Source organism: Aulonocara sp. 'chitande type north' Nkhata Bay, linkage group LG5 (genome assembly GCF_057382095.1).
Source record: "Aulonocara sp. 'chitande type north' Nkhata Bay isolate Kocher_YH1m ecotype deep benthic linkage group LG5, A_spYH_male_GT1.1, whole genome shotgun sequence".
Classification (NCBI taxonomy): Eukaryota; Metazoa; Chordata; class Actinopteri; order Cichliformes; family Cichlidae; genus Aulonocara; species Aulonocara sp. 'chitande type north' Nkhata Bay.
Genome location: NC_141348.1, coordinates 21345319 through 21362318, shown reverse-complemented (window position 1 = coordinate 21362318; position 17000 = coordinate 21345319). Strand labels below are relative to the sequence as shown.

The 17000-nt window shown below is 43.5% G+C and overlaps 1 protein-coding gene across 3 annotated transcripts; it reads right to left on the bottom strand.

Moving 5' to 3' along the window:
• Window positions 1–4953: 4953 nt before the first annotated feature.
• dyrk3 (dual specificity tyrosine phosphorylation regulated kinase 3) lies at window positions 4954–14578 on the bottom strand. Of its 3 annotated transcripts, none has more exons than XM_086292003.1 (6): window positions 13706–14578; window positions 11554–11663; window positions 8608–8813; window positions 8203–8506; window positions 7698–8114; window positions 4954–7602 (listed from the first exon to the last, which is right to left on the bottom strand). In XM_086292003.1, the coding sequence occupies exons 1-6, from the start codon at window positions 13746–13748 to the stop codon at window positions 6868–6870; spliced, it is 1815 nt and encodes a 604-aa protein (XP_086148129.1). In that variant the 5' UTR covers window positions 13749–14578; the 3' UTR covers window positions 4954–6867. The 3 variants fall into 3 exon arrangements, with proteins under 3 accessions (XP_086148129.1, XP_086148130.1, XP_086148131.1); XM_086292004.1 differs by having other exon boundaries at window positions 14442–14572; XM_086292005.1 differs by lacking the exon at window positions 13706–14578 and adding an exon at window positions 13618–13644.
• Window positions 14579–17000: the final 2422 nt, after the last annotated feature.

Sequence of the window (17000 nt, the reverse complement as noted above, 5' to 3'; positions counted from 1 at the left end):
TGTGTGACTAGTGCGAGCTCAGCTGTGAGTGTGCACATGAGTAAGGAACAGTGAGCTGTAGTCAGTCTGCTTTTGTGCATGTGGAGGCATGTGTTGTGTTTGTGTGTGAGTTTGTGTACTGGTGCAACAGCAGGGACTAATGTGGCATTCGCCTGCTGCTTCCCTCGCCTGGTTCGTACCTCAGCTGTTCCAGTGGACCGAAGCCAGACGACACTCATAGCTCTGGTGTGTGTCTGCACTCCGTGACCTGGGGCTGTGTCTGTGTGTGTGTGACAGTATTGTCCATTCCAACATCGTGCAAAAAAAGAAAGGTTTGTGTAACTGGAGAGCTGAAGTGAGCCTACTGAGGAATAAGAGAATGAGCTATGGAGTTCACCAGAGAATCGCCATTCCAGTAGACAGTTCAGTTCAGGCAGCGTTAATAGGCTGCCGCTGGTGGATCATCACAGAGCTCAAAATTACATAAAACGAGCTTCGTAACGAAGTTTTGTAACATGCAAATATGTGAACAAACTAAATCAAAAAGAGGCTCGACAGACCCCTAAAGGCATCCTTTTAATTTACCAAGAAACATCAGTCTCTGTCTCATCCTTAAACACTGGCTAGAGAAGTCTGCAGTCACAGATGACTGCACTAGAAAATAAAAAACAAATTCTTGGCCAATTCTTTGGGTAAACCTGATACTCTACTTAATAAATCACTAGAATTACTAATGACCTCATTCTTTATTAAAACCACGTTTTTCTTATTTATGTTTCTTAATATCTATCAATAAATCCAGCTTTGGCATATCCTCTTGTCCCTATGCTACCCCGAGTGTCTTTAGAAACACCATTTATTTTAAAAGAAGGAGGTGCCAGGGCCTAACAACTGCTGCTGAAACTCCAGCCAGCAGCACCAAATTCTGGTGCAGATACAAGTTGCAGATTAAGCCCTAAATGTATTCTTGCGTCGACTGAAAGTTAGCATTCTATGTCCAGTCTAACTGCAACATTGTGTTTGATTAAATGTCATTTTTCACACAAACTAAAACTTTTATTTTATTGGGAGCAAGACAGAAATCTGAGACAAATGAACTGAATTTCTGAAAACTGGCTACATGGCAAGAAACAACTGGAGGTAGGGCTTCACTTTTTATGTATTTTAAAGTACTGCTTCCACAGGTTTTAAGAGGGTATAAGTAGCAGCCAGGAGCTACTAATCAAATGCATTTCAGCACCTGATCATCAGCAAATGTGAGCATTTCTGTGAAAGCAGATATTTTGTTGTTTGCAGTTTGCTTGTCTGGAGCATTTCCACCTGTGAGTGTCGCAACAAATTCAGTCTATGGCTGTATAATAATCTGCAGAAAACCCACAAGCTACATATCAGAGCCCTCAGCCAGCAATGTTAAAGTTGATGACAGTACAATTAGCAAAAGACTAAACAAGTACAGCTCCTTTGAAAGGGTTGCCAGGAGAAAGGCTCTTCTCTCTCAAAAGAACGTGGCAGCACGGCTTAGCTTTACAAAGTGGCATCTGAACAAACCACAAGACTTGAGTGTCCTCTGGACTGTAGAGCGGAGATAGAGCGGGCAAAGGCCTTTACACACTGCAAACAACCACATTTTCTGGTTGTGTAACACATATATATGATCCCGATGTTTCTAAACAAGAAAAGGAGGAAAAGGAGCTCCTAGGTTTATCCAGTTTTCACAAGAAGGAATCAGCAGGGAGAATTTCTAGGTTTGATTCAGGAGTTGAAGCGGGATGACTGCTGTCGTAGATAGTGCATGATTTCAGTTGGGCAGTTAAGCTTTTCTTGCTTAACCTGCATCTGAGGAGGCAGAGAAATAAATTCAGAGAACCAACTGACCCAGAGCAGCATTTAGCTGTGTGTCTGAGGTAAAATAACATTATTTAAATATTTCTATATAATTATATAGTCAATACTGGTGCACATTTTGAGCTACGAATACATTTACTTATTCACATCTGCAAAAAATGGGAAAAATCTAGCTCAGAAAAAAGGCATGAAATATTCACACGAATCTTTTTACACGTCCGGTGTGTGAAGGCCTTAACACACGGCGTCGTGTTTGCTGAAATTCAAACACATATCACACAAACATGTCATACCAACTGTCAAGCACGGTGGTGGAGGGGTGATGATTTGGGCTTGTTTTATAGCCACAGGAGCTCGGAAACCTTGCATTCATTGAGTCAACCTTGTACTCTCTGTATGCCAAGGTGTTCTAGAGTTATATGTGAGGTCGTCTGTTTGACAGGTAAATCTTGGCTTAAACTGGGCAATGAAACAGGGACAATGCCGCCAAGCACGGCAGAAAATCTACAACAGATTGGCTGAAAAAGAAAACGATCAACATATTTCAATTTCACATCACAGTCCAGACCTCAACCTGATTGAAATACTGTGGTGAGACCTTAAGAAACAAGAAGAAACATTTTAAGAAGCCAGGCCCAAATCCCTCCACGATGTGAGAGACTGACAAAGTGACATACACAACCATTACTTCAAGTTACTGCTGATGGAGGTGGTTCCACAGGCTACTGAATCATGAGGTGATTTATCTTTTTCACATGACTGTAAGCAACATGCCTAAAATGTTAAAATCATTGGCAGATGACACTAATTTATATTGCTCTGGCAAAGGTTTGCAACAGCTTCTGCACACAAATAAAGAACCTTAAAGTCTTAAAGGAATTAATATGTTTTCACTAAACTACAGGGAAACCTATTATGTATAATAACAGGCAAATAAAAATAAAGTTATCCGATCGAATCGACGGCATAGCGGAGCTTGTAGAGAGACAGAAACATATGTTTACACTTAGAGCCAAACTTTTAGGAAGAAGCAGGTCAAGATTTCCTAACCTGCAAGGTAACCAGAAACCTGTCACCACTCTGCCCCTCCTCGTTCAGACTCAGCACCAAAAATCCTGCTGTGGCTCCATATGGTCTGCAGGGTTAGACTCACTGGGAGATTCTCGTGTGGGAGAGAGATGTGTGGGGTTGACAGAAATAGAAATCAGTGTGTCAAAGTGGATGTAGGGACAGAGGAGCTTTACACCATATGGTCAGAAGGTGACTGGGTTGATGTCTAATGGGATTGGTCTAATCTGCTTTTATGTTAATCAAAAGAGATGAAGAGAGAAAGATTCAATCACTTAGCTTTAGAGTCTGTCAAGTTCTACTAGCTGATTGTACGAATCATTTTAAAGGGAAAGCTGAATACAGGAGAAATGCATCCCTGTAAAACCTGTTCTTCTGCTACAGCGCAAACAACGTGAGATGAGAACGTTTTTACAAGGACGGGTTACCACATCAAAACAAAGACAGAAGTTTTCTTGTAGGCTTAAATTCCCTGAACAATAAAATGAGATGGTCTGTCTTTTCGCATGCATTGTCTGCTTGCTTATTTGTTCTGCTTAGCCTCATATTTGAATAAAGATTTTAATAAGGGCACCCTGACCTACTGCTGATGGAAAGAAGGTGCCACACCCAGGCTCAGGCAAAATAATGGTACACACATCATTTTTACCCTAAGGCAACCCTCGTATTTTCAAGATCAGCTGGCAATAAACACCTGTGTCAAATTCTGTTACGTATACCCGGCTACCTAGTCATCACAAACCACTTCTCTAGTTTCTGTATGCAGTCATGTTGCTCAACCGGTTTCTCCTCCTCCTGTTGCATGTGTACCTGACTTTTTCATCCCACTGGACACCAGCCTGCACAGTGTAAACAGCCATGAATCACCAGTGTCTGCGATCTTACGAAAGCAGGCGTCTTCTTCCAAATTTTTCTTGACAGGATTATTTTTAGCGGTCTTGTGTTTTGGTTTTGTGTCACATCAGGACACGAGACACAAAGGACATAAAAGGACAAGAGAAAAGTTGAGAAATATCAGGAGGAGGGGCAATTTAATCTATATATAATGAGATCTAATCAGCTAATCACATGGCAGCAAATCAGGCCGTTCAGGCATGTAGACACGGTCAAGACGATCAGAAGTTCAAACTGAGGATCGGAAAAGGGAAGGAAGGTGATTTAAGTGACTTGGAATATGGCATCTTTGTTTATGTTAGATAAGTGTTGTCCAAAAAGGAGAAAGCATTTAGTGAGCTGCTGCACTCCCGCCAAAAGTCCCCCGCTGACGTCAGAGGTCACACTGCATCGAGCTGGTAGGAGGGCAGCAGTGACTTAAATAACTGTTTATTGGTATGCAGAAGAGCATTTCTGAGAGCACAACACTTAGATCCGTGGAGCAGAAGACCACACCGGGTGCCACTTTTGTCAGCTAGGAACAGGAGTCAGACAGCAGGGTCATAATTTAGCATAATCAACATGAAGTTTCACATGTCACAGAAGCTGTAAATGAACAACAACAAAAACATTACTGTCAGCACTTCCTCATCAGTTTACTAAGATAGCCTGTACTCATTGTTAATTTTGTTGGCAGAGCAGCTGTTTCGGCTCTGGTACAAACACAAGTAGCAGGTACACTTACTTTGTTTCACTACCTAGAACTAAAACGCAGTCCAATAGCCTGGAAGGCTGAATCGTCTTCCCGTATGTGTGCTGCGTATTTTCTCACATCTGTTCCTTACATCTTTATGACTTTAATAAAGGTGGCATAACAACAAGGCAGCCTCAGTATAAAAGGCTATTGACTCATTCATTACCGTCTGTAACCTGATCGCTGACTGAAATCCAGTTCACTTAAAAGTGATTCATTATGCTGACTGCAGTGTAAGCCACTGTTTTCCTGACACAAGCTCCTGATGTCAGGCAGAAAAAAGACCCAAAACAACCCCCCCCCCCCACACCTGGTTTCTTTGGAGATGAGAGCTTCACACTAGGTGACAAATGAGCAATACATGTCTCATGGAATTAAAAAAATTCATTAAAAAAAGCCCATTTCAATCCAGAAATCACCCCAAAGCTTAACAGTTCACTGAAATCATTTTTATTTTTTCTTAGAAAAAGAAACTATCACAACTTCATTTGGTTACTGTACAGTTTCTCTCATAGTCACTCAGTTTTGATAACAGGTTGTGATTTCATGCTGAACACCAAACACCCTCCCTACTAACTCACACCACTAGTACAACATGACAGTATATGACTTTTCTCTTTTTTTCTTCTTCTTTTTTTCTTTTTTTTTTTTTGCATTTGACATCCTTTGATATTCAGGAGTGAAAAGCATTAGAAACCACTTCTATAAAAAAAAATGGAGACAGAGTAGAAATCCCTGACAGTTTCACTTAGAAAATGAGGGACAAGAGAAAGAACTCTTTGAATGGTGTGGTCCATACCAACATGCACCTGACATGTTTCTGTGTGCGCGTCTGTACGTGTGCATTCTGGACAGCACCATTATTCACTGTGTATGTGAGAGTTTAAGAGGTTCCCTGCCCTACATGAGACAGAGTGAGAAAAAAAGAGGAGCGATAAAAGTGAATGTGGGGGAGGAGAGAGAATCTAGGTCAGATTGTGGAGCATGCAGACCCCCTTCACAGACTCTCGTAAATGCTCTCGCTCTGAGCGGACTGGGCTTGCATGCCATCTTCATCCACAGTCGGGATACATGACTATAAGTGGAACACAGTAAATTTTAAGATTAAGGGATGTATCAAGTATGTCTCCCTGAGAAACGTTTCTTTCAACAGTACCATTAAAACCGTTCGTTTTGTCACTGGCTCGTCTTCCACACATCTCTCCTCCAGAGAATAAAATATCCTGGCTCATATTGAACATACTGCCCTTCATTTTATCCCGTGATCTATCTTTCCTTGCACTACCCACCCATTAGGACCACTACCGCTAACAATCTCGGCAGCCAATTACAGGCACGGGCAGGTGACATTCATACAAAACTTTCCAGCCAATCAACCCAAAGGTGTTTAGGTGCTTTGACTTACGGCTCTCTCCCTCTCACTCTCTATCTTGCAAACCAGTTGTGAGGTACCGAACGCGACGCCTTTGTGACCGAGTCCGAGTAGCTCTACTGTTCTTCCGATTCCCCATTTTTTCCCCACTCGTGTACGGTGAAAATAGGAGGACGACAGTGGGCTATAAATAGGTTGTCCTATGTCCTCTCAGCGTTTTCCATAGTATTAACATCACATACTGAGCTGACACACAAGTGCAAGGGATGAGGAAAAGTGGTGTATGTGTGTGTGTTTGTGGGGAGAAAAAGGAAAGAGGAAAAAATAAACTTCTTACTTCTGTTTTCAGAATCTGTCGCTACATAAAGCCAATCCTGTATTACCAGTCTGAAGGCATTTTTGTTGTATATATGAGGGATAACTGAGTTAAGTGTTCGCAGAACCCAAAAACTAACAATTTGTCTTCTAGTTAAAATCCATTGGCTGAACAAATCTCGCTAAGTCTAACTTGATAAGAGTAATCTCTGTAGCCCTTTTCAAGTTTAAGAGAGTGAAGTGAGGCAAGTGACAGTGCAGGTGTGCTTCAGTGCGTTTTACCAAAACACAACACTTACGTGAGATCGCACACAGGTTAGAGATATTTTCTCATTGAACAAGCTGTCCACTCACACGAGGAAGTTTTCTTTTGTTTTTAAAAAGCATTATCTAATATCAAACCACGTCCTGTGGCTGTAAACGGAAAATCCACAGCCGCTGTATAAAAACTTTTGAGTGTTTCTTTTATTATTCCTCTCTTTCTCTTTTCAACTATTATTAAAAACCAAAGACTGGGGTGTCGACACCTCGCAGTAGAAAACAAATAAAAGAACAAACAAAGCTGTTTTAAAACCACTTTCTCCTTTACTCTGACTCCTCCTGAGGAGTGGGAAAACGTGGCGAGGGAGGAGATTAGAGGATTTTATCTCTCGCTTTCTCTCTACGAGACAAGTTTAGGTAGGACCGTGCGAAGAGGTATGGCCTCTCCTGAATCTCCCATCATGTTGCTTCTAAGTTTGTTGTTACTGGCAGTTGTAGAGCTTAAGCCAGGCCCCCCCTTGGCCAGAATAGAGGGAAAGGAGGTGCTGTGGTGCTCGGGGAGTCGTTTCACAGACGCTCCTTGGCTCTTCTCTGTCCCGGGTATTGGTTTGGGAAGCCTGCGATACAGCCAAGGGTGTCTGAGGGCCTGGCTGGGGGTGAGGCGAGAAGACGGGTCCCAGTCCAAACACTTCTTTATGAAGTCAGTAAAGGCGGGGTCCTCGCAGCCCTTGAGTGCAGCACTCCAATCCTTGCTACCTGGAGGGCCTCTCATCTTGCCACGGCGCGAGCGGGACCCTGTCAGCACAGTGGCTCCGGTGGGCAAAGTGTTTGCACCGCAGTACCGAGGGTGGCCCTTGGAGTTGATGAAGTTTTTTGCTCTTTTGGCCTGCTCCAGGACCTTCTGCGGCGGCATCCCCAGCAGCTCCATAACACAGGCCAGCTGGTCGCCCTCATCTTCGCCGGGGAACAAGGGGTAGCCAGTCAGCAGCTCGGCCAGAATGCAACCAAAGCTCCACATGTCAATAGGAAGGCCGTAACGTGAACCGAGGATCACCTCCGGAGCTCGATAAAAACGAGATTGAATGTAGGTGTAGACCCGCTGGTGTTCAAAACAGCTGGAACCAAAGTCAATCACCTGGTAGGGGCAAGAGAATAAGAAATGATATAAATGAAAATGAAAACCAAACGCACAGACCCATTACAGCACAGACGAGAAGGCGCCGCCTTTACCTTGATGCCGCTGCGACCCTGCTGTTTGAGCAAGATGTTCTCTGGCTTGAGGTCACAGTGGATGATTCTGTGCCTGCTTAAAGCCTCCAGGCACTGCAGGATGGAGTGCGCAAACTTCCTGACCAGTGCCAGACTGAAGCCCTGGAACTTGTTGCGTTTGATAAGCTCATACAGGTTCATGCTGAGCAACTCAAAGGTCATGCAGATGTGGTTGCGGAAGGTGAAGTTCTCGAGCATGTGCACAACATTCATGGTGCCGTTACGATCCTGCTTCCGCAAGTGCTCCAGGATGCGGATTTCCTCCTGCGCCTGCCGGTGGAAACGCTTCTCGTTGCGCACCATTTTCAGAGCCAGGTGTTGCTGCAGTTTGTGGTCATATACCTTCGCAACCTGGCCAAAGCTACCTTTACCAATGATCTGTAGAGAGTAAGAGAAAGGACAAGCATTTGTTTAGCTAAAAATGAAAGAACAAATTTAAAGCCACAAACATCAGAACACATCTGACCTTGAGGAACTCGTAGCGGTAAGCCAGGTGGTCGTGGGCGACGTGAATATAACCTCCTTGCTCGTCATCGTAGCCGCAGTTGTTGCTACCTCCGGCAATTGCGGGCCTCTTCTTTGCATTGGGTCCCACAAAGTAAATGTCTGGGTAGGAGTGGATCTCCGCCTGTTCCAGGGTGGTGAGCTGAGTTCGGTACAGTCTCAGAGCCTGATCAGGAGTTAGTGGGCCGCACACTTTACTGCTGTTGACGCCATTCCCGGCTCCATGCGGGCCAGAGGATTCGACAGAGCCCTTACTGGATTCAGTGCTGTGGCAAATGAGGATGGAACAAATGTGTTAACCGACAGCTTGACTGGTCATCATCTCGCCTGTAACATTTTACTTAGTTAGCATGTCCATCTTTCTCACCTGTCCACACTGTGCTCTTTGGACAGGCTGGAGGCTGGGGCAGGTTTAGTGGGTGTCTCATGAGTGGTCCCACTGTTCAGTGTGGTTGCTGTGGTTATGGCGTTGACCTTGCGGTTGCTAGTCGAGTCATCATACAGGTACTTCACCTTTGACGGGGCACCTCGGATGGTCACCTGATCCCTCATTACAGCCTTGTTACTGACAACCTATTGACACAGAGGCAAAACAAGACTTTACAAGACGCAGTCGGTGAATATCAGAGCAAATGCAGTTTATTTTGCTCTACAAAGAGAAAACAGTTTCTTAACTGAGGGTCTTCTAAAAATGACTCAAAACTCAATATTATCCTGCATCATTCCAGCTCCACATATAAGACAGAGTCTGCAACATTTTTAAATCCTGATTATTAACAAGAAAAAAAAGGTTGTATTTGATGCAGATCAAAATATCAACACCCAACTGTAGAGTCTCAGGTGGAGAGAAATGAGCAGACATCCAGTTTGCAGTTGGTTAACCAGCACGACAGGATCCAGATCCAGTCTGGCAGCAAATGCTAATGCGCAACGTCCCCTCTTCTCCTACCAACACATGCAAAACGACCCACATCCCCACCTACTTGTTTGTATCCTTGCTTAGATGAAAGATACCACTAATCATTGTTAGTGCTGTCATAATCTTGCTATAAACATTTAACTTCTAACTTACTCCTTAATTACTGCAAATAGCATCTACATACAAAATGAAGTTCAGAATAAAAGAAAGTGATCGCACAGTCACTAGGCGATTTCCCCCCCCAATATAACTGTCCACAAACTTTAAAAGTGACAGTTCCACCTTTGCTTGGGGGTGAAGGTTAAAGGAGTTTAAAGAACGGTCTCGAGTCTCGCCGGAGAGCAGCTTCGTTTCAGCAACCCCAGGAATTCATTCCTCCTCGCTCTCTCTCTCTCTAGCGGAAAGAACGCTCCGCAAGATTATGGAGCACAAGGGAAATGATGGTCATTAAAGTTGAATTATATTGTTAAACTATAGAAGATGTGTGGCTGTTAAGACATGAACTCACCGAAGCCTTCGTACAAGGAGTTAGACTGGAGAGGGATATATCCTCGCGCTTTTTGTCTCTCTCTTACACATGTACACTTTTTACTCTAAGGGCAGACCGATTTTGGGAAGATTGTTTTGTTTTTTTTAGGAAAAGTGGGTGTTGATCATCCACGGAGAAAGGACTCAGCTGAGAGTGTGTTTTTGTACCAGGTTTGGGCTCTCTAAAAATAGAGTGGGAATGCGGGATGGGTTTCCATACATGTAACTATATAGTCTTAACTTATTACAACAGCTCTGCTGCTGACCCAGGGTCTCATGCAGCTGTTGTTCCAAAGTACACAGTGAATGTCACTGATCGAGCCCCTTCACCCAGACACATACACAAATATTGACATACATATCAAAGCTCTCCACACGGGGAACAGCGTCTGTGATGGATTACTGACTGACCCGGCTGAAAAATACAATAAAAATTCAAACGTAAGAGGGCTCCAAACGGGAAGAGAAATCAGAGCGTGCGGCATTTTCTCTCACTCAGGTATTACAGAGGGTGGAGTCCCCTGTGTGCAAATCTGCATGGTGCAACAGATGGAGGAGAGCTAATCTCTTTCTGCTACAGAAACACCTCAGTATCTTTTTCTCCTCTCTCTGAAGCTCACACAAGGTTGCAGCAACCACACAAACCTCTGTCACAAACAAAGCAAATGATGGTATTATTACGCTGCCGTAATTTGGGTGACAGTCAGAACACGGCTATAAAAGGTGGGGGCTCATGAATTCAACTTACTATGAGTACAATTTATTAAAGCAAATCAAGCCCTCATCTATCAGTTTATTACTTTAATAGAGCATGAGGCTAGTGTCTGAGGACTGAACACGCTGAACTGGGGCGAGTTACTGTCAGTCACATTCACCGGAGGACAGTAACTCTGTGAGCGTGACACAAAACACAAAGGAAGAAGGATGGGACTAGAATAGAAAACTAGGCCTAAACTCTGTGCAAGCCCACTGATGGAGGATTACACGAGCTAGGGGAAGGGGAGGAGAGGGGGAGAATGCTGATTGGTGAGTTTGTTTGTGGGTCACATTTTCAAGCCCAATAAATCTTTACAATATATCAAACCAGCCTTTTTCATCTACTGACATGTAGGCCTGTGGACTATTGTTGTTTGTGTGTATGTGCATTTTATTTTGCCATAGGGGACATTTATAAGATCACATATATATATTTACCTAGGCTAAAACAGATCATTTATTTTTGGTAATAACCCTCCTTTAATGTAAAACTGCCTAAAAAACTCAAAGCAAATCCCTAATTATCTTTCAGAATGGATTAACAGAACAGCAAAAAGTAATTATGGTATATGGGTCAATTTATTGAGATTAATGAGGTCGTATCCTCAATGAAAGTTACCGTAAGCACCGTAAACATGCATATATATCACCTGCTCATTAACATGGTTTGAGTCAAATGACGTGTCCAAAAACAGATGAAGGCAAGATAAGCGCACTCTGTATTCACTTTAGCCGAAAAAACAAATTGGCCAATTCACCGTAGTTTCCCTGACGCAAGCACCGAGAACTGCCGGGGCACCAAACTTTGATGCCCTAGGACAATAAATGAGTCTTACTCACACAATGCTATTAAATGAAGGGTATAAAAATCTACTGAAAGTCACATGTTGGAGATAAGGAAACAGATAAGCTGCCCATCCTACGCAGCCAGAACACAGTGGAACGAGGGAGGGAGGGAGGGGGGGGGTACAAATGTGATGAACAGGAACACAGGCAAGGGAATATCTCTCAGAGGAGCAGGAAGTCTGGAGACAGAGTGTGCTCCAGCACAGGAAATAGGGCTTAACTGGCTATGCGCGTATGCGTGCGTGTTTGTGTGTGTATACTTACTGTGTGTTTGGGCATTGGGGGTAGCCCCGACGGACTGTTTGTGTCTGCTTCGTCTTTCAGGATGTGGTCGGTCCTCATGTACGAGTCGTACAGACCGTCACCATGGCGAGCTGCAGGGACAGTGATGAACAAAGTCAATCAGTGTGATGATGTGAGGCTATTAAATCTGCAGCAAAAGCACAGAACGATCCTCGAAGGTGACGTCAACAGAATGCAATTTAATTTTCTCCACTGAGACGCACTATCCTTGTTTGACCAAATCAGGCAATGTCCTATTAATCATCTCATCAATCACACCAGCAGTTCTAGTTACCCTGATGCTAAAACAAACTGCATTGTACAACTAGACAAATCCCTTGAGCCACCACAGCAAGACATCTTGCATTACACCGATCTCTGTATGCCAGTGGGGATGAATACGGTCTCCCACAACAGGCTAGCTCACAGTTGCAGTGAAAAGACCACCATTATCAGATACATCACTGTAGCTATTGTACCCAATACATTGTGTCTAAGGCCAGCGCTCCAACCTGACCAGCTTACACGCGGCTTAGGGTCCCAGATCGCTAGCGCTGCAAGTGGTATTATTGGCCTAATGGGGGTAACAGATGCCTCTGTGACGACAGCATCTTTCCGTCTGCCCATCTGTCCATTCAGCCCAAATCATGTGGCGCACACACCAGGTGTGTTTGGAATTAGAGCTAATATAGAGGGATGCTTGTGCCTGTCATTCAATAGTGCTGTGTTTCATGCTCACCTCTTTGGCATTGAGCCAAACACCTAATACGAGATGATACGGCTACAGTAGATGGACGAGCACGGCATTTGGGACTGTGGGTGGAAGCCAATTACAAAAATGGCAATCGCTCCCATTGGCCAACTGTTTACCACAACAGTCATCGAGCTTACATGCTAGCTGATACACCAACTGATTAAAACTAACTGTGTAAAGTGCAGCTTGAAATCAGGGTGAGTAGCTCATTAGCCGAAGTTGTGGCGAGTTTGGCGTTCTCCCTCGTGAGTCCCAGAGAGTGCTGTAACCATGTGTAGGTGCGTCAGAGACTATGTTCCCAGCACAGGCTTGCTTCTGGACAGATTAGACCTGCTGCCTGGATACGCACGCATTAAACCTGCACAGCACTGCAAACAGTGGCATTAGGACTACACACACAATATTAGCCAAGCACAGACTCCATTAGCCCTTAGCAAACTCCTAATCGCTCAGTGGGTGCTCAGCACTTTTTGTACAGAATCTGAATTTGTTGTCCAAGCAAAGCTTGAAAGGAAAAAAAGAGAAGAAACAGAGAGCAAACATCTGTGTAACCCCAAACATCCAGCCCACTATGTCCAGCTCTCCCCACTATGAAAACTCCTCGGCACTGTAAAGGATAGAGAACAGGGTTCAGGCAAACAAACACAGCAGCTCATGTGTCATAAAACGTGTGAGCGTGGCTGTGGTGGGGGAAAGGCTCAGCTTTTTGTCCTCTTCCTGGCATTCTGGACAAAGTGTGTTTTACAGAGGCAAGGTAAACCACAGGGTTCATATGACATGACATAACGATGACAGCTCTGTCATTTTTCATTCTTTCTTTCTTGGCTTCTTTCTTATTACCAGCTAAAAAAATAAAATTAAGAAAAAAAATCTGCACATAAGCAAACAAAAACAGATCAGTCACAGTGTCATAAAACAATAATAACACTGGTCATAGTACAAATTCCAAAAGCGCGTCTTAAAAGGATGCCAACTGAGATATTACTGCTTATCAACCCTTTGATAGAACAATAAAAGTTTACGAGAAAGATGAAAATAAGAAAATAAAATAAGCTTCCTGGTGTGACATTCAAAACCTTCTTAGATAAAAGTCTTGTAACTGATCAGGGTAAGCAAAAGGAAAAGAAAACTTGTTAACATGTCGGGTCTTGTGAGAAGCCCACGGCACTGTTACAGTAGCTTATATACGTGCTCTATCCCCACAGACGCGACGTGACCGCGAAGACACTTGTGAAATTAACCAGTTCTGCAGCTACTTGGAGGGCATTTTTTTAAATCCCAATCATACTCACCTCTAAATTACCCCCAAATAAATCCTATTCACACGACCACGAGGAAGCGAACGTACAGACAAACAACGTTTTACTTTGTTTTGGTTACCTGTTGCTATTGGGCCCTCTGGTTTCCGGCTTATTATCATCATGATTGCAATTAATATTAGATGCCAGCATCCAAAGTGAGGGGAAAAATCAGATTTAAAAAAAAAAGGAGAATAAAAGTTCAAACTAGCAAACTGAGCTACTAGTATTAAAAAGTCTGCTGTTGCAGTGTTTTGATAGCAGTCCGAGTACCCGTTAGTTGTCTTTTCGACTGAACTCAAGTTGTTTTCCTTTCTGTATCAACAAGCTTTCTTCCCAGTGTAAGCAGTAGTTTCTTCTTAGTTTTACTGTGTTTTCATGTGTTGCTCTCACACTCGTCTTGGCTAACATGGGCCAAGCTACAATTAAAAAAATGAACAGGCGGTGGGGGTCGTTTCCCTCAGCTAACTAGCCAGCTAGCTCGCAGAGCCACGAAACACTCGTCCGCCGGAGAGCCGCTTCCTCCGTTAGTTTGAGTCCAAATATCACAACTCGATGGTCTGACCCATGTGCCCCTCGCCTTTCTCTGACAGTACAATGAGTCGATCCAGAGCACCATTCCCGTGCCTATTCCTGGTAAGCTGGCTTGGTAGTTAGCAAACAAGAGCCCCCAGGATTTGTCCTCCTTCGGGACAGCTTGGGGGGTGCTTCGCTCGTCTTCGGGGATGGCTAGCCCAGAACAGGCTAACTGTATTCACGCCTCATGTTTATACTGCACTAATAACCGGAGCAGAATCCCCGTCGCGTAAAATCTTCACCTGAGGTCAGTGCAGTAACGCTGCACTGTTAAATCCTTCTCCTGTGCGCTGCGAGTATCTTATTCGACGGTGCAGCTGTGTGTTGTTGCTAAGGGCGTCTTCACTGAGCTCAGAGTCAGCAGGCGGACGGAGGGAGGGAGCAGGGCGGCGCTTACCGGGCATCCAGACGGCAGGCAGAAGGGCGCCCTGCAGCGTCCACATGGAGATCTGCAGAGGAGCCAACAGGAAAGTGGTCGAGCTTCTGCATGCATAAGAACATCACAGGTTGTTTTTTCTCACATCACTGCGCGAAAAAGCAAGGGGGGAAAAACAAACAAACAAACAAAAGACTGATGTAAAGAATTAGCAAGTGGTGCACTTGTGTAGAAGAGAGCCATAAGTTTCAGAAACACCCGGGCTATTCCTGCGGCAAGAGTCCTGTAAAAGGCTTATAAGCAACACTCATTAGCAATGCTATTATCTCAAAGTAATTATTATATATTATAAAGCAATTATAAAAGTGGTTTTTATTAGAAAGTGGTGCAAAAGGGTCAATAATTTGCTAATTCCTGTATTTGAACTGTGGATACATGCTAAATGTGTTTTTTTTTGTTTACTTGTTTTTTTTGTTTTTTGTTTTTTACTGTTTTCAGACATTTCTACAGCACAATAGGTCCACTGATGGGCTAATAAAGTCAGATGCACATATATGGCATAATATACTGTGCCAATACCCTTTTCGTGCTTGTTTGTTAATGTTTTAAGAATATGATTACCTGTGATCTGCAGCCCAAGAATTAAGCATGGCTTCTCCTCTCCCTCTCCATACCCTATGAGGGAAAGCTGTGGATTGAAACCGGAGTGTGTTTGGAGATCTATACAAGGCTGGATATAGTTAGAGGCAGGGCAGAGGACAGACGGAGTGAGACCCAGCAGGCATGAGAAGGGGAGCAGGCTATATTCAGATAGTGATACATGCTGGGCAGAGGGTGATTCTAATCTTAGCTCTTTCTCAGAGGTGAGAAGAGGAGGTCTCTCTATATTTGCTGCCACAAATACATACACTGACACACTTTCATTTAGACCCCCCCCGGGGCAGCAACCGACCCTTAAAACCTGTTGCTTATTCTTAGATGGTGGTGTATAGAGTGAGTAGGGTGACAATGCCTATAAACTGATCTGCTTATTGCACTTGCCTCTCAAGAGGTTTCAAGGTGTAAGCTTGTGGACCATGTGCCACTTTTAATCGCAGTGAAGTGAATTTAAAACTGCGGCCCAATGGGACCAGGTGCAAAGCTACCTATAGGTCCTCGAGGTGGGGGTCTGGGGGGGTCTGGCTGTATTTAGTCTGAGGCTGTGTGACAGACACTGACACTTGTGGGTTTATTCACCTGACACCACATTTTAAATGCTCTTGAAAACAATCTCATCTGGGAGGATACGTGTCAAAATGTGAATACTTTCTTACCAGAACATATAAAAACAAAATAATGGAGCTGTGCATGAACTCACACTACCTGTTACTACACAGTGATTACTAGTGATTGCTGTTGTTATAAGAACCCGCCACCTGCTGGTGATTTTGCAGCAATGCAAGCTGGTTCTGGCGGAGAAGGCATAATTGTCTTGTTAGAAACAGCAAGACAAGAAGAACAATTACATTTTTTAATATTGGTAATAGTAAGGTTATTTTTATGCTTATATGTGTAACGGCAGTACACTATTAAAATGTAAAAACCAGAAACTCATTATTCAAATACTGATCATAAAAAATGATGTCAAATTTTATTTCCATTTCATTCTTTTCACCCTTTAAGATCTTTAAAACTTATAGCACCATCTGATGGGAGGAGTGTCCCACAGAGTTCACAGAGCAAATCTTAAGTGGTTCAGCAGTTCCTTAAAATGAACCACTGTGCATCACACAGTTTATGGGAAAAGGGAAGCAAAGGGACTGAATGTTACCACAAAGGTTGATTTCCTTAATGCTGCCTCTGATGCGCTGCATACAAACCCAGCTCTCTTATGCCCAACAACAAACAAGGAGTTTCTCCGGGTCTGTAGTAACCTCATCTTTCTTTTGCTCTTCTTGAGAAAAACTATACTGCCGAGATCAGACAGTAACTGGGTCAGCCTTATCAGCTACTACCTCTCTGTTGTTATTTTGTCGTTGGTTTGTACACAGGAAACAAGTTTCACGCTGCATGTACATAAATCTGCCAGTAGGGGGCACCAAAAGATGTATTTTTACACACTTTTATGTGTTTTATGTTTTACGCAAACATTTCATCCGTGCTCAGGATCACTTTATGTTCTTGAGCATCTTTTCACCCAAAGTAAAGTCCACTATGACGGTGTTAAAATGATTTTTGCAACAGTTTGTTCATTTACTCAGTGTAAATAAAGCACAGATCGTGTGGGCCGTTATATTTTCATTAACATTTAATAATGCATCTGTATCCTCAAACATCATCTTTGATTATTGTTCATTTTTACTTAAACAGTTGCATAATGAGTGAATCATAGTGCGGTAGCGTAACGTCTGCCTGCTTCAGCATGTGCCACAACTCTCATTCACAG